This window comes from Amblyomma mixtum, chromosome 8, assembly GCF_055824585.1.
Source record: "Amblyomma mixtum isolate Tamu chromosome 8, ASM5582458v1, whole genome shotgun sequence".
NCBI classification, from domain to species: domain Eukaryota; kingdom Metazoa; phylum Arthropoda; class Arachnida; order Ixodida; family Ixodidae; genus Amblyomma; species Amblyomma mixtum.
The window spans coordinates 112,673,585-112,691,821 of record NC_143019.1 but is presented as its reverse complement, the minus strand read 5'-3'; the positions used below and the strand labels follow the sequence as shown (position 1 = coordinate 112,691,821).

General features: G+C 47.0%; 3 protein-coding genes across 9 annotated transcripts in view; 2 read left to right on the top strand and 1 right to left on the bottom strand.

Moving 5' to 3' along the window:
* Window positions 1-18,237, bottom strand: part of LOC149333962 (uncharacterized) — a 159,797-nt gene that overhangs the window by 124,240 nt on the left and 17,320 nt on the right. The gene's annotated exons all lie outside the window — the stretch shown is intronic.
* LOC149333964 (uncharacterized) lies at window positions 10,730-12,113 on the top strand. Its single transcript, XM_089558842.1, has one exon. It carries the CDS (start codon window positions 10,814-10,816, stop codon window positions 11,636-11,638), a length of 825 nt encoding a protein of 274 aa, XP_089414968.1. The 5' UTR covers window positions 10,730-10,813; the 3' UTR covers window positions 11,639-12,113.
* Window positions 13,305-15,293, top strand: LOC149333963 (uncharacterized). The gene has a single exon (XM_089558841.1). It carries the CDS (start codon window positions 13,495-13,497, stop codon window positions 15,172-15,174), a length of 1,680 nt encoding a protein of 559 aa, XP_089414967.1. The 5' UTR covers window positions 13,305-13,494; the 3' UTR covers window positions 15,175-15,293.

Sequence of the window (18,237 nt, the reverse complement as noted above, 5' to 3'; positions counted from 1 at the left end):
CAGCACCTTACGGGATTGCGGACCTATCGGAGCTCTGCGCCTGCGCTGACAGTTGACCCGCCACCTGGGATCATCGACAAATAGCTGGAGCACAACTGACGGGGTTTCCATTCGGCAGCAGTGCGCGTCTTGCCACGTTCACTAATCTTCCTGCACTTTGCAGCCAAAGTATCCGGCATTTCATCGACGCAAGTACCCTAAAGCAGCTGTTCGTCGCCGGAAGCCAAGCCACGCATCTGATTCAGCACCTTACGGGATTGCGGACCTATCGAAGCTCTGCGCCTGCGCTGACAGTTGACCCGCCACCTGGGATCATCGACAAATAGCTGGAGCACAACTGACGGGGTTTCCATTCGGCAGCAGTGCGCGTCTTGCCACGTTCACTAATCTTCCTGCACTTTGCAGCCAAAGTATCCGGCATTTCATCGACGCAAGTACCCTAAAGCAGCTGTTCGTCGCCGGAAGCCAAGCCACGCATCTGATTCAGCACCTTACGGGATTGCGGACCTATTGGAGCTCTGTGCCTGCGCTGACGGTTGACCCGCCACCTGGGATCATCGACAAATAGCTGGAGCAGAACTGACGGGGTTTCCATTCGGCAGCAGTGCGCGTCTTGCCACGTTCACTAATCTTCCTGCACTTTGCAGCCAAAGTATCCGGCATTTCATCGACGCAAGTACCCTAAAGCAGCTGTTCGTCGCCGGAAGCCAAGCCACGCATCTGATTCAGCACCTTACGGGATTGCGGACCTATCGGAGCTCTGCGCCTGCGCTGACAGTTGACCCGCCACCTGGGATCATCGACAAATAGCTGGAGCACAACTGACGGGGTTTCCATTCGGCAGCAGTGCGCGTCTTGCCACGTTCACTAATCTTCCTGCACTTTGCAGCCAAAGTATCCGGCATTTCATCGACGCAAGTACCCTAAAGCAGCTGTTCGTCGCCGGAAGCCAAGCCACGCATCTGATTCAGCACCTTACGGGATTGCGGACCTATTGGAGCTCTGCGCCTGCGCTGACGGTTGACCCGCCACCTGGGATCATCGACAAATAGCTGGAGCAGAACTGACGGGGTTTCCATTCGGCAGCAGTGCGCGTCTTGCCACGTTCACTAATCTTCCTGCACTTTGCAGCCAAAGTATCCGGCATTTCATCGACGCAAGTACCCTAAAGCAGCTGTTCGTCGCCGGAAGCCAAGCCACGCATCTGATTCAGCACCTTACGGGATTGCGGACCTATCGGAGCTCTGCGCCTGCGCTGACAGTTGACCCGCCACCTGGGATCATCGACAAATAGCTGGAGCACAACTGACGGGGTTTCCATTCGGCAGCAGTGCGCGTCTTGCCACGTTCACTAATCTTCCTGCACTTTGCAGGTAAGCAACAAACATTTGGTACGCTCTCTGTTCTCGCGTTGTTGTATTTTTGCACTGCTGCCGAAGGGTTTATAGTCTATTGCTGAAGTTTTTGTATGTGTGCATGCTGGTTTGTGCGTGTGGTGTGGAATAATGACTGGTCGCAACACACGAGGTACTAAGGCTAAAGAAGACGATGGTAAAGAAATTTGTGAGGATAGCGACTTGAGATCTGAGCTAGAAGACTTCCGAAAAGAAGTTCTAGCTCAATTTCAATCCTTGCAATCGAGCATCAAATTTTGCAGTGACTCCTGTGACGATATGAATGTAACAAACAAAGAAGTGAAAGTGCTAATCAAAGAAATCAAGACATTGAAAGAAACAAACAAAGCACTGAAAGATGAAAACCGCAAGCTAGTTGAGCGTGTAGAGCAGCTTGAGCAGTACTCCCGCTCGAACAATCTGGAAATTAAGGGTGCGCCATCTGATCTTGAACCCAGCGATGTTGTCATTAAGCTAGCCGAGGCGGTGGGTGAACCGATTTCGTTAAACGACATTGACACGTGTCACAGAGTACCCAGGTACAACTCAAGTGAAACAAACATTATTGTGCGTTTCATGCGTCGCGGCAAAAGAAACAGTGTACTAGCAAAGGCAAAGAAAAACCGGGTCACAACTGCAACGTTCGGATGCGAAACACCCAACGCAGTATTCATAAATGAGCACCTCACCCGTTGTAACAAGCAGCTACTCGGGGCTACAATCAGAAAGAAAAAGCAAGTTGGATGGAAGTACGCATGGTGCAAAGACGGAAGAATTTTTGCGCGCAAGGAAGATGGCTCGTCTGTGATCCATATCGCATCAATGAGTGACCTAGATAACATGACTAGCGATGATGGGACCACGTAGTCATATCTGAACCAATGAGCCAAAGTACGCAGAAACATGAAATTTCATGCCAGTCAAGCCCGACTGCCTCAAAAGCCTGAAACCTGAAGGCACATTGTCTTTTCTTCACCTAAATTCCCGTTCGCTGGAAAATAAGCACGATGACTTTGAACTGCTACTCAATTCCGTGGATATCAAGTTTGATGCTGTTATGGTATCTGAAACTTGGTACACTGAAGCCTCCTGTACCTTTGATCATTCTGATTATAAAAGCTTTGCGCTTTGTCGTCCGCAGAAAAGGGGTGGTGGTTTGCTGCTCCTTTTAAAACACTGTTTTAACGCGCATATTGTTGAAGAATTTTCTGCGTCAAATGAGAACTATGAGGCACTGACTGTTCGAGATGGCTGTAGATTTTTCACCGTGATTTATCGCCCACCGCATGCAAACATCACCGTTTTTCTGCGATTTCTTGAGCAGCTTTTTGACTTCATATCTTTAAACAAGTATTTCTTATTTCTTAGTGGGGACGTTAACATTGACCTGACTGTCTCTTCCAGCTATCGAACTGGTCTGTTATCAGTTTTCGATGCATATGGTTTCGTCAACCTCATCAATGAGCCTACACGTATAACATCATCTTCGCAAACTCTAATTGATATCTTTGTTACCAATATCGACAAGCCTTCAACTTCTGGCACCCTTGTGTGGGACATTAGTGATCACTTGCCTATTTTCGCATTTATTCAAGATAGAACAGCACCACAGATAGAAAACTCATCTACATGGTTTTTTCAAATGATCACTAATGCTTTAAACAGTTTTCGTGCTGATATTCAGGCCCACACTTGTTCTTAAAAACACTGATGTTGATTCCATGTATGACGCTTTCCTGCCAGATATTACGGACATATACAAAAAGCACTTTCCTTACACGACACGCTCGAGTGCCAAAAACTCTCGAAAGCCATGGATTACAAGCTACCTACTAGCTCAAATTAAATTTAAAAACGCACTATACTGGAAATTCATAAAATCAAAAGATGCGTCAGATTTTAAAGCATTTAAGTCGTTCAGAAATCGTCTAAATGCTAAGCTTAAGTACTAAAGCTTAAGTACTTTAGCTTAAGGCTAAAGATCAGTACTTAATGGCGCAGTTCAGTGATGCAATTAAAAACCCTGATTTATTATGGAAGCGGTTAAACAGTCTTCTTCGAAGTAAAAGCCCAGCTGTACTCACCAGTTTGAGTGTGGGTAATAACATTGTGGCTGACAAACAGCTATCTGATATGCTTAGTGACCATTTTATTAGTGTTGGCACCTCAAACAGTAAACCAGCAATAAGCTCTGTCCCACTTCCTGGACCAAGTGCAGTTAGTAACAGTATGGTGTTTTTCCCCACAACTGAGACTGAAATCATTGCTGCATTCCAGACAATGAAAAATTCTAAATCACTTGATGTGAACGACATGCAGATTGCCCCAGTGAAATATATCCTAGACCTGATCGCACCTGTCCTGAATAAGATATACAACTTAGCTCTGGAGTACAGCAGTTTTCCCAAGAACATGCAGATTGCAGAAGTGGTAGCTCTACATAAAGGGGGTGATAAAAATGCCATAAATAACTATCGTCCCATCTCCGTACTACCCATATTTTCAAAAGGCTTGGAGAAAATAATGCACACACGCCTTTACAACTTTTTAAACAAATTCTCACTTATCTCGCCGCACCAGTATGGCTTCCTGAAAGGCAAATCCACAGAATTGGCACTATTAACAGAAAAAGAATTCATTATTGACGCTTTTGAACACAAAGAACTTGTACTAGGACTGTATATTGATTTCACGAAAGCATTTGACTGCGTACATCATGTAACCTTATTATCTAAGCTGCAGCATTACGGAATACGCGGTAGTGCAAATCGTCTCCTTTCCTCATACCTTCAAAACAGGTGCCAGTATGTCAGCAATAACAATCATAATTCCGACATAAGAACCATCACTTCCGGCGTACCGCAAGGGAGTATTCTAGGACCTCTAATATTTGTTGTTTATATTAACGACATTTTTTCTCTTCTAAACACAGCTACATGGGTTGGGTACGCGGATGATACTGCTATGTTTTTCAGAGGGGCAAATACTGATGATCTAGTCTGCTCGGCAAATCACGCTTTATCATTAGTTAGAGACTGGTCGCAAACAAATTACCTGCGGTTGAATACCAAAAAAAACTCAAGCTATTCTTTTCCGTACTAAGAACACAAAGGTAAACATCAAGGGCAAAATTCTTTTAGACTGCGAAGAGGTAAGCATTATTAATGAAATTAAGACTCTTGGCGTAACATTATCGGAAACTCTAACTTGGAACAAGCATGTTGATGGGCTTTGCAACAAACTTAATAAGGTTTGCGGGATACTAAACAGACACCGCAACTTCTTGCCAACAACAGTTAAACGCTTAATTTATAACGCACTATTTTTGTCGACACTTAACTACTGCCATTTAGTCTGGTCAACTACAACGAAAGAAAACATACAGAAACTTAAAATCTGCCAGAAACGTGCCTTGCGTGCTATTGCTAATGTCCCTTGTCATGCACACACTTCCGATTACTTCTTGCGCTATAAGCTGCTTCCCACGGAATGCATTTATCCTTACCGTCTATCTTGTACATATCGCTCATCCGTATCGGCGTGCAATCACAGCATCCTGAATTTGTTAAACCTTCGCCCCCCCACTTACATTTACAATACACGTCATAGTGACGCATGGGTGGTGCCTCACTGTCGTACAGAGTACGGTCGCCAGTCCATTTCGTATCATGCTGCTATTCTTCTAAATAGCCTTGCGCTCATCAATACCTTCCCGGAAAAATTGTCATTACGAGCGCTACATGCACATTTCCTTGCAGCCAACATCACATGATTCTCTTGTATGATTGCGTTTTGTGTTTTTCTTGGTGCCTTTTATTTTTTATTGGTGCTTTCTTGCTGTAAAATGTCTTAATTTTCTGCTACCACTAAAGGTAACGTCTTTTCCAGAATTTTAAAAAATTGAAAATTATTGAACTGAACGTGTTTTTAATCAGAGTGTGTTTGAAATTTTTATGTTTAAAACCTGATGTGTTCTAGAATGTGTGTTTCGAATGTATTTAAAACTGCATGTGCTTTCATTTGGAGTGATTTTGTTCTGTAGGGTGCAAAAAAAAAAAAAAATTTTAGGTCTGAGAGGAAGTGTGAAATTTAATTCTGTATGTGCACGATCAATACTGCCGAACTGTACATAGAGGGGGCCGGGCTTTGTCAAGCCGCAGTCATGCGGCTTTTACCCGTCACCCCCTTTTCTCCTTGAGAGAGAAATAAAGACGATTTGATTTGATTTGTTTTAAGGCCCGGTACGGGATCGTCGGACGGGTGCTGTGAGGGGAGTCAACGTCGGCTGACGTGCGTGAAGCCGCTAGTTGGCTGGAGAAGGAAATGCCAGGAATATTGACGCAATACCGGCCATCGGAAGTTTATAATGTGGACGAAACTTCATTTTTCGTCATCAAATGCTACAAAATCGGACGCAGGCACTGAAAGGTGATCGCTGCCTTAGTGGCAAACAGAGTAAACTGCGTATCGCTGCTCTCCTGTGCGCCAACATGGATGCCAGCAATAAGCGGGTGCCGCTTGTGAATGGAAAGAGCAAGAAGCCACAGTGCTTCAGAAACGCCTGGAAGCTGGAAGTGGAGTGCACTTCGAACAAGAAAGCGTAGAGGTCGCGACATCTTCCGTGACTGGCTCCAGGCATTCGACCAGGAGATGAAGAATGGCGGCCGCAGCGTGTGCCTCTCAGTGGACAACTGTTCCGCCCATCACGTCGACCACTTGGAGCTGACAAATGTCAAGCTACGATTTTTTCCGCCGAACTGCACTTCGTTGGTACAGCCGCTCAACCAAGGAAACATCAACGGCGTGAAGTGTGCATATCGTTGCGGGTTGATCGACAACCTGCTGCTCAATCTCCACTTCAGGCGGACGCAGGTTTCAGAATGGTCAAAAATGGTCAGAAAATTGATTTTTAGAAAAACGCATTTTCGGAATGTTTGTACCTTCAAGCACCTGCCCTCAAAATATTATTCAATCGGGAAATACGCTAAAATCTGATTTCAAAACTCCACGGGAGTCGAGAAATCTGCTAAAACGGGCAAAAAATTTTCGAACTTCGGCAGCATTGCAGTCTTCTATGATGGAAGTAACGAGAAGCCATTCCTTGCACATCTGTGAGGGAACAGTCACTGAACTGTTTACTGGGTATGTGCTCGATTTCAAGGTGCAAACCTATCAGCAAGCTCAGCATTCTATTTGCTGCAAAATTGAATTTATTTCAAAAGATAATTGAGACAATTTCTAAGCATCCTTAATAAAGTGATAATACGCTGAATTCCGCAAGGTTGTCGGTATGTAAATCTTGATGCAACCATAAAAATTTTGTGGTTTCTTCACACTAGGAACCGTAGAAAGGGCAGGCAATAGTTGACCTTCAAAAGGTTCATACTTCCTGCTGCTGCTGGGCTTTGGATGACTGGTGTGTTCACCACCACATGCGTCCGAGTCACCTTCGAGAATCTTCGGAATGTTGTCATGGTGACTGAAATTTGCACTCTCACTTTCAACAGTGGTTGCCTCTTTCAATTCAACTCTCTGTATGAGACAGCCTGCACCTTAACAGTGGTCCAGGTCGCAGTTCTCAGCTGCTTGTTCTCACATGCCACAATAACTTGCTAGTCATGTGACCTGTGGGCCCCGTCAGTTATTGCTGCTTAAACACACAGACAGCTCAGTAGAGCGCTACATCACACGCAGCGCATCTCAAGAAACAAAAAGAGAAAGTTTCAGGGGGAAACTCGTGGTTTGTTTACCGATCTTTTAAGGGGAGACGCGGGTCGAAAAGTCGCGGTTTTCTAAAAAAAAATCACTTTTTCGTTTTAAGCTGCATTGTCATCTTTGGTGTATAAGCTTTTATTTCTGTAAATATCAAGCCGAAATTCACACGAGAAGTTACCAAAAAATGCGCCTAAGTGAGCGGCGGTGACTCTATAATCCACCGAAAGTTTAGAAAGTCCGCGCCGTTTGCATCGTTCTCACGCAATCCAGCCTCACCGCCCGCCATTTGCAATCATCGGGGCGTGCAGCGTCAGCCCTTTCCTCCAAGGTTCAATGGCCGTCAGTCTCGTATGTTCACGGAGAATAAAAGAAAAACGAGAAAGAAGACGAGACTGTCGCGTGTTTTGAATTGCGCGCCATGCAGCGCGGCGCCGCCATTGGACGGCGGTGCTCCTTTTGTGCAGTAAGAGGGCTCACCAGCTACAAGGCAACTCAGATTTGAACTTTTTCTGTCGATAGATGGCAGCACCTGAGTACCCCAAAAAGGAGGGAAGTTCTATTCCCCCTCCAGGTGTGTAAACTACACCGCGACACGAAAAAAAGTATTCGTTCTTCCGCGTACACAAAGTAGAGCCCAGAACTATCTGTAGGTATGCGGCCAAGGTTCCAGAGACCGAAGCACAAAAAAGTTGACCCCCCTCTCAAGCCATTGAGCACAGAAGGATGTGGGGGTCATACAATGGACCATTTCCCAGTAACCCACCAATTTAGCGTTTCTGGTTTGGGTCGCCTAAGCTTCCTTCAGTCTTTTCTGCGAAAATTCTTTTACAATGGTAAGGTGGGGTGACTGGTTTCGCCTGAGCAGACAGGTGTGGTCGGATGCGCAACAGTAATGCGCAGTAGGTTACAGCGTCCCGCTCGGCTCGCCCAGAACGCCGGCGCGCGTCCCGCTCGGCTTGCCCAGAACGCCGGCGCGCGTCCCGCTCGGCTTGCCCAGAACGCCGGCACGCGTCCCGCTCGGCTCGCCCAGAACGCCGGCGCACGTCCCACTCGGCTCGCCCAGAACGCCGGCGCGCGTCCCACTCGGCTGGCCCAGAACGCCGGCAAGCGTCGTCCCTCCGGTACAGCGCTCTTGCTCGTGCCTATAAAAGCTGTGCCTTCAATAAACAGTGGTTCATTCTTGCACTGACCATGCTGCTGTAAGCGTCGTCCCTCCGGCTGGTTACAAGCACAAGGCTCATGGCTGGTCTTCTTCCCTTTCCCGCGTAGCCTTCTAGCTGCAGAAGGATGTCCTCGATTGTAGTGACAGCGTGCAGCTTACTTTGCCTAGTCTCGTACGAGCGTTCCCAGGGCCGGACACCCATCTTCCGCTTCTCAGCACCAACAAGGCTTGAGTTTGGCTTGTTCTGACGGTAGCCATCATCTTGTGGCACTTTTGTGCGCCGTACTTTGTTCCCTGATTTGTCTCAAGGTGCTTGAATACCAGCAGGCAACAAGTCAGCAGAAAATGCCAGCAAAGAATTTCAGGTACGGGAAGCGTAAACGTGCAGGTGCACTGATTGCGAACACCAGAAAGAGGCAAGCTCGTGATAACGAACCTCCTACGTGCAAAACACACTATCCCCTCTATGGTGGCGACCTTGCCCACCCTGCTGAAGATTCTGCGTCCCCAGAAGTCAACGAGCACAACCCAAGGCCGGCAGACGTTGAAGCCCCCATCAAAGAATCCGAGGTGTCAGGAAGTGCCCTGTCATCTTCAGTGATGAGCACAACAGAGTCGTGCGACGAAGATATTGCTAATGGAGGTCCCGCGATCACCACCATAAAGAGCGGCAGTGCAAATGCTGGAATTCAAGGGCGGCGCATTGTTAGCCTTCAGTACCTGTTGACCAGCTTGCAAAAGACCGCCCTCCATGTTCCCTTCAACTGCACTTTGGCGGATATGGACTGTGTGTCTGAAAGAAAGCAAGGTCTACGAAGCACGTTGACTCTTGTATGCAGGATGTGCCGAAGGAAGGATGTCATCCACACAGACCCGCCATCTGATGCGCAAGCTTCCAGCGGCTGCGGCGATATAAACACATCAGCGGTGTGTGGAATAATGTCAATTGGCTGTGGCTTCTCAAACCTTAACGAACTGCTTGCGTCTATGAACATCCCAAGAATGTCATCGGACACTTACACGAAAATAGAGGACGACGTTGGCAACATTATCAATCAAGCCGCCTGGGAGGAAATGAAAACAGCGGGCGCAGAGAGGAGGCAAGGCTGGCAAGAGAATGCGGCGACATTGACAGTGACGGTACACCCACGATAGCAGTCATCGCAGATGGTGCGTGGTCAAAGAGATCCTACAGGAACAAATATGACGCTCCGTCAGGCGTGGTGAGTGCACGAATTTATTTAGTTGCCATAGCGGTAAAAAGCGCTGCATTTTGTACTTGAAATATTTCACACTTGTTCTTTCGGCTATTGGGGAGGTATGGAAAAGATCCGCGCTTTCATAACCTAGCTGCATGTACACGGGGCTATGTACCGTTGTGATCGAAAGGCATCAAACTGCCTAGAGGTAGTTTTAAAGTAGCACTTGAATAGCAGGCATGATAAGCTGAAATACCTATATGTTCGAGCGATTAGCAGTGCAGCCAGTAGGGCAGCTTCTTGACTAATATTGGTCTTACTCTTTCAGGCTGCTATCGTTGGTCACAGAACTGGAAAGGTCCTGTACCTTGGCGTGAAAAACAAGATATGCGCAATGTGTGGCCGGACTCCACAAGGTGCCACCCCGAAACAGCATCAGTGCCACAAGAACTGGCAGGGAAGCTCAACAAGCATGGAGCAAGCTATTGTGGTGGAAGGCTTCAAGAAAAGCGTTGAGCTACATGGCATCAAATATACAAAACTTATTGCTGATGGCGATTCCAGCACTTACAGATCTATCGTAGCAGCAGCACCGTATGGCAACCAGCGGGTTGAAAAAATTGAGTGCAGGAACCACCTACTTCGAAACTATGCAGCAAAAATAAGAGAGATCGCTCAGAAGAAGCGGCTAGAAAAAATTCCTCCTAAATTAAAGAACTCTATTCTCCAAACAGCTGTTCGCCTACGGCATGGAGTTGCAACAGCAATAAAAGTTAGAAGCTCTGAAGAGGCATCGTTTTCTGAAAAAATAGACCGTCTTGCTCATGACATAAAGAACGGCCCAAATCATGTGTTCGGAGACCACGCTAACTGCGCTGATTACTTCTGTTCCGGAAGCAAAGCGGGAGAAGAAAATATATTTCCTGAAATAGTTCAAAAAGGCATCTTTGAAGAAATTTGTGTTGCTATGAGCAGAGTGGTTGCAAACACGGCGAGCCTAATAATGGACGTCGATAACAATGCTGCCGAACATTACAACTCCATTGTGGCGAAATTTGTAGGAGGAAAGAGGATAAACTATTGTTTGAAAAGATCCTACGAGACAAGGTGTTTTGCAGCCTCCTTATCGCTCAACTGCCGAGGAACATACCACGAAAAAATCGCGCGCAGGATTTCGGGAGGGCAGCTTGGAGGATGCACAGAATCATTTGTGAAGGCGATAGTTTCTAGGAGGAATTCAAAGCGAAAGCTAACCGAAAAAGAAGATACCAACCACTTCACGCTGCAAGCGCAGAGAAAAGGAGCGACATACTGGTGCCGATGCTGATTACGGCTTACCAGACATGGAGCCCGGTGCTTTTCAATCTACTTCCGACACCTTCCTGAAATCGCTTTCGCTATCAGCAACCAACATCGAAGACCTGCAGCGAGCAACGTCGAAGCAGAGTGGATGCACTCTGTGGAAACAAGAAAGGCGAAAGAGATTGACAGCATCATTGTTTGGTGCTATTTGTAAAATGAAACCAACGACGGGATGTGGGCGGACAGTTGGCGACATCCTGTACAAGGAAATAACTTCCGAAGCGATTCGGTATGGAAAAGACCACGAGTGCTTAGCACTCAAGCAAATCGAAAATGAGTGCAACGTCGTGGTGAAGGAGTGCGGCCTGTTTGTTGACCAGGAGAACCCCTTTCTTGGCGCTTCCCCGGACGGACTCATTGGGGAGGACGTTCTTGTTGAAGTCAAGTGTCCTTACTCAGCGAGGGACCTTACTCCACTAGAAGGAGTTCGCGCCAAAAAAATAGTCTGCTGTGAGGAAAACAAGAGCGGGAGATTGCAGCTGAAGACAAAAAGTAATTACTGGTACCAAGTGCAAGGACAGCTGAATATTGCTCGCCGTAAAAAGTGCTTGTTTGTGCTGTGGACCAAAAAAGGCATCAGCACTGAAGCGATTTCCAGGAATCAATCGTTTTGGGAGGACGAGATGTTGCCGCGGCTCAAAAAATTTTATATGTACTGCTTGCTGCCTGAGCTCGTGGACCCAAGGAGGAGCCGTGGCCTTCCAATTCGTGAGCCTGATTACATTCTCGAAGCACAAAAGGCTCGCTCGCTCAAGCGACCTTTGAAGGAAACGTCGGAAAATGACGATAGCCAAGAAACCGCCTAGAACACCCATTCTGGCTACAGCGTGTGTTTCGCTTTTCCTTCTTTCACTGTGTCCCGCGCGACACACACGAACTGCGTTCACTGTGCAGCTGACGCAAGCCATCCTGCGCTACAGTATAGGTGCCGTCGGACGATGACGCGTTTCATCCACAGATGAACGGCCACATGCAGCGCTTGAACAAAACCATTGCAGACGAGCTCGGCATGCATGCCGACGCAGAACACAAGGCCTGGGATGTCTTCCTTCCGTACGTCATGTTCGTCTACTACAGCGCACTTATTGAGACCAGTACTATGTGACACATTTTAGGCTCATTTACGGCAAAAAGTAACCACAACGCTGGACGCCATGCTGCCAAACGTCACCAATGAGGACATACTTGACGTCACCGCCTGCTTGCAGCGTGCAGAAGCTCTACGAGTTGCCCGGCTACGCATTACAGACCAAGAGCGAACGTACGCCCAACGCTGCAATCTCCGCCGTCTCCACGCACAATGCCCCAAGTGCCCCCTGAAATTTTTGGTAATAAGAAAGTAAAAAGAAGGACCAGACGTCGCGTGTTTGCATAAACTCGATTTCAGCGAGTGAAGACCGGTTCAACTGCAGCGACACCAAGCTTCGAGCCTCGCATTGCAAGCGAGCAGTGGTAACATATCCAAGATTGAGGCACGCCACCGCTGCTTCGGAGATGCGACGGCGCAAGCAAAAACAATTTCGCGCTTATCCTTTCCCCTCCGTTTTTTCGGCTCGACAGCGTTTACAAGCACATCGGGGCAGGGAGGAGTTGAGTCAACCTACCCCTTTGCGCGGAGTTGACTGGTCCCGACTCCTGACCCGACACGGCGCGTTTACATGAACCCAGTAACCGGTTTTTGGCCGGATAACTCGACACACCTGCGTTTTGGTGCAAACAGTGCCTTACTGTGTGTGTGTGTGGGGGGGGGGGGGGGGGGGGGGTAGCTTGTAGGTGTGGCCTTGCATCTCACTTCTTTTTAGCACCACCAGCTCGAGAAAAAAAGAAAAGCAGGAATCTTTTAGAAATACAGCCCAAGCAAGAAAAAAAGAAAGAAAGAAATGAAGTTCGTCCGGGTTCTAAGAAAAACGCATGCGCACGAACACAGACAAGCAAGAAGTTGGTGGTAGAGTGCAGTAGCGACAAAATATTCTGTCGCCAGATGGAGCCACGCCGCGCTAGTAAATTTTGGCGCGAAATTCAAATCCCCTCAGAAAATACATACACAACTTTCAGAGCCTGTAAAAGGCTAACACTAACTTCGATATGGATAAAAATCGTGTCTTAACAATCAAGAAAGAAAAAGGGAGGAAATGTTGCGGACGAAATTTTGATTTTTGGCTTGGTTTTTTCACGAGATGACATGAAAGACCTACATATCTAAAAGCACCATTTTTCTGGAACTTTGCGTCTAATTGGTAAAAAAGTGAAACTTAAACAATAAAATCTGCCCGCAACATTTCCTTTATTCATTCAAGAAGAAAACGCTGCCACAAACCTCATGAAAATCGAGCCATATTTAGACACGGTATAGCTTCTGAAAGTTCCCATGTATTTCCTATGGACACTGCCACTGGTGAACCCTCTTAAAGCCGAACCACCGCTGCTGCGTGTTCTCGAAAGCCGCACAGTTTCCCGTGTTCTTTCCGCGTTTTCGTGATGACTAGCCCGAAAAAGTGCAGTTCCGACGCCCGGAAGTATCGAACTCGGCACAAGTACCGAGGGAAACGGCGTAAGACTGTTAAAAAAAACGACAGCCGGGAATGACGCACGCGACGCTCCGGCGTCGGTTAGGCCTACCGCCGACAACGGTCACCGCGACAGTGGTGAAATCGACGCTGCTATGGATTTCGTCAGTGCATCTCAGAAAAAGATGGAATTCTTCAAAAGTGACTCAAGGTCGGTCGGTGCCCCTGCTGCTAGCACGGTGTTGTGCGAGATCGGCGCATTGACGGCACTGGTGGCAGGATCGGCATGCCCTACTTGTCGCGAACGGAAACTCGCCGTCCGAGAAGCAGCTGAGAAGCGCAAAGGGCTTTCGTCGTACTTAGAGCTACGCTGCGAAAATCCCGACTGCCCAGAGTCTGTGCTTTCATTCACGCACACGTCGAAGCGGATCATTTCGGCCGGTGAGTGCGGTGACCCCGGGGCGAACACTCGCTACGACAGCGGGAGCTCGCGCGACGGCTTCGCCGTAAACGTGAAGGCTGTTTTGGCAGCGCGTGCTATAGGTGCTGGATATGACCAGCTTTCGCGATTTTGCGCAATCATCGGCCTTCGAAAACCACTGCATCACAAGACATTCCATGCTATTTCCAAGAAGCTCCATGGTGCTGCAATGGAAGCTGTTCGCCAAAACTTGGAACAGGCACGAAAGGTGACAAAGGACGCCGTTGGCGGCGGCGATGTGCCGGTCATGTTTGACGGCACGTGGCAAAAAAGGGGCCATAAAAGCCACAACGGAGTGGGCACAGCTGTGTCCCTGGACACAGGCCTTTGCTTGGACTTTGAAGTCCTTTCTAATTACTGTCTTGCTTGCAGTATCCACAAGCCCATGGGTGATGATGATGAGGTATGGCAAGCCTTTCATCGCCCTGTATGCGAAAAGAACACTGATTGTTCATCTCATGCTATGGAACCTGAGGCAGCAGTGCGCATATGGCAGAGGACTTTGTCATATGAGACCCCACTGCGGTTCACAACTTTCTTGAGCGACGGTGATAGCAAGGCCTATACTGCTGTCTGTGGGGCTGAGGTGTACGGTGACACTGTCATCGAAAAAGAAGAGTGCACTAACCACGTTGCAAAACGCCTAGGCACTGCTCTGCGAAAAATGACAACGCCACTGCCACGAGGTCAAAAGCTATCTGTCACAGCCATCCAGAAACTGCAGACATATTATCAAATAGCCATAACAAATAACAAATGCAGCGTGCGCAGCATGTACACTGCTATATGGGCCTCCTATTTTCATAGTTGCTCCAGTGATGGGGCCAGCAGCCACAAATTTTGCCCTGCTGAACCAGATTCCTGGTGCAAACATAGGCGTGCTGAAGCACTGGGGGAGCCTACACCACGCCATACCCCTTTGTTGACAAAAGCTCAGGGCTTGGCAATTATGCCTATATACAAGCGCCTTACTGATGAGAAGCTCCTGGCTCGGTGCCTTCATGGCAAGACGCAAAACGCAGCGGAGTCGCTCAATAGTAAAATATGGCTGCTGTGTCCAAAAACAAAATTTGCTTCTCGGACATCTGTGGAGACAGCCACGGCTATTGCCGTGCTGTGGTACAACAAAGGCCATGCCGGCTTTGAAGAAGTCCTTCAAGAGATTGGGGTACTTCCCCCAGAAGAGTTGGTTGCACGCAGCGACCATTCTGATTACATGCGCATAAAGAAGATGAACTTGAAGCGAACCGCAGAAGCAAGGGCGCACCGTCGGAGCGCAGTGAAAAGGGCTCGCACCGAGGAGACCAACCGTAGGAGCCGGGAAGGGCCAAGCTACAGCGCAGGAGCCTTCTAGGAACTGTGTGTGCTTTCTGTAAAGCTGCTCTTGGGTGTGACCAAGATTCATCGGAAAACAATCGCATTTTGAAGAATAGAATGTTTTGAAACTTTCAAACCTGTTTTTCTCATTTTGAAATTTTTTTTATATTTTCGTGTCTTCCGGGAAGCCTTTTGTACTCTTAGAATTGGTGTATACTAACGAAATTTGGCATACATATTCTTGAAGGTATGTAGAATGCCGATATCTACTTGAAATTTCATTATCGGTCGTCAGTAATTACAATATAACGAAGCTATGTTTCAGGGCCGTGTACTGTGCGATGTCAGTGCACGTTAAAGAACCCCAGGTGGTCGAAATTTCCGGAGCCCTCCACTACGGCGTCTCTCATAGCCTTAGTTGCTTTGGGACGTTAAACCCCATAAACCAAACCAAACCTATGTTTCAGGGAACTGAAGAAAGCAATGGTTGAAGTGTCAATTTTTTTTGTCTAACTTCCAATAACTGAACACGTTTTTTGACTAGATATCGGCACTCTGTGATCTACAAAGAGCTAAATAAGCTATAGCACAATACCTTTTGTGAAAGTTTAGGGCATAAAAAAGTGCCCATAAAATCGTTATAATTTGTCATTAAAGTATAATATAACTTCAGAACTGTAGCAGCTACATAAAAACTAATTGCATATTTGAAATCTGCATAAAAAACTGTCTAGTTGGCTGAATTTTGAAGTCTCTGGTACAAATAATAAAAAAAAAGTTGTTTTGAGGAGCCTCTCCCCTTAAGGGGGGACATGGGTCTTAGAGCATTTTTTTTTTATTTCCAGACCAAATGCAATGAAACTGCACAGACTTATTCAGTTTTTTCTGCTGATTTCAAATATGCAATTTGTTTATTTCTTGGCCAATTAGTTCCTTAGATATTATATATATCATGCCATTGTCTGCTGAAACAATAGAAAAGAAATGGGCCACCAGAAATTTAATTTTAATGTGTGGGTAGATACTACAATGTGTGAGGAATGCAACGCTGGAAGCAGTTTTCAGTTTTTGTCCGTGTGGACAAATGGGCTTAGTAGTTAGTTTTCAAGTGAGTTGACCAGACATACAGTGCCAGAAAACATGACACACATGAAACTAACTATTAAGCCCATTTGTCCACACGGACAAGAAACTTAAAACTGCTTCCAGCGTTGCATTCCTCACACATTGTAGTATCTACCCACACATTAAAATTAAATTTCTGGTGGCCCATTTCTTTTTTATTGTTTCAGCAGACAATGGCATGATATATATATATAATATCTCAGGAACTAATTGGCCAAGAAATAAACAAATTGCATATTTGAAATCAGCAGAAAAAACTGAATAAGTCTGTGCAGTTTCATTGCATTTGGTGTGTAAATAAAAAAAATGATCTAAGACCCATGTCCCCCCTTAAACACATAGACAGCTCAGTAGAGCGCTACATCACACGCAACGCATCTCAAGAAACAAAAAGAGAAACTCGTGGTTTGTTTACCGATCTTTAAGCCAGCTGTGTTCACTGGCAGCTGCCACAGCAACTTTTGTTTAGGATGCCATCTGGGTCCTAAAGAAGGTGATGCTCACTATGAAGAATGGCAAGCTGGCCACCTGTGCCAAAAAAACAGCTTGAGCAAGCCCAGCCAAATGCAAGTGGAGGCAGCTAAAGTACTGTTTGGCCGACCACTGAGCCAGCATGGACTACGGTGCACAACCATGTTGTGCGACAGGGATAGTCGTGCATTCAACACCCTGCATGAAAAAAAAATTTATAGCTTTGTGGAAATCGCGAAAGAAGATTGCATTAATCATATCCATAAACGCATGGGTGCTGCCCTGAGAAGTCTGCTGCACGAAAACAAGGGAAGGGCGGTGGCAAGAGGAGCCTTGGTGGAAAGGGCAAGCTCAGAGGTGAGAGCTTGTCTCAAAACTGTCCACCTACTATGGACGGGCATTGAAAGCAAACCAGGGCAACATTGATGCAATTAAAAATGCTGTCCTCGCAACCTATCTTCACATAACCACCACGGACGCAAGGCCAAATCATTCGCTGTGCCCAAAAGGTGTGAAGAAAGCTGGTGTACTTACACCAAGGCCGTGGCAAAGAAGGAAGATCCACCTAAGCACCGATACAGCCTGCCAGACTATGTTGCAGAGGCACTGCTGGCTATACATATACGCCTCTCTGACGAGAAATTGCTTGAACGCTGCCAGAGAGGCAAAACGCAGAATTAAAACGAGTGCCTGCACTCGGTGATATGGTCACTCGTACTAAAACACAGCCACACTTCTCTTTATACTCTTGAGAGTGCGGTTGCAGAAGCTGTCACAAGGTTTAACGCTGGCAAAGCGTGTGCATGTGAGGCCATCCTCAGAGAACTGCATGTGAACAGAGGCAGTGTGATGCTCCAAAGATGCGCCAAGAAGGACGAGCGCCGGCTGGTAGCTTGCATTTTAAAGCTTGTGAATTACCATAAAAACTCGCGCATAATACGAGGTTTTTGTCCCATAATTAGCATCCTAAATTTCCGCTTCGTACTATTTGCGGATCCAAACAAGAATTCTCGAAGTTTTGGTTTCGTTATTGCAGCGTGGCTACACCGCAATAACGTGTGCCTGTTGACAACGCACGTGCTCACATGTACCGTATAAACTGGAATATAAGTCGAGATTTTTTTTTTCAAATAGCAAGCTAAAGTCACCCCTCATCTTATATAGCGGCCTTTAGCAGAATGTGAGTCGCAGTCTGGCAACATGCGGCGTAGCTACTCGCGAACGAATAGCCGAAGCCGTATCGGCATCCAAACGTCTTTGCTTGCATTGTCTTCCTTCTTCGCTGGCCGTTAGTTTTCGCGTGCGGTGTTTTGTTCACCCTCGTGTGAAATTCCGTTTCAACAATGAATAGCGGCACGCGGAGGCTGTATACGGCGGCATTCAAGAAAAAAGTCATCGAGTTCGCTGAAGCGAACGACAACATGGCCGCTCAGAGCCTGTTCGGCGTCTCGGAAAAGAGCGTGCGCTATTGGCGAGGGCAAAAGGATAAGTTGCTCGCCAGCAA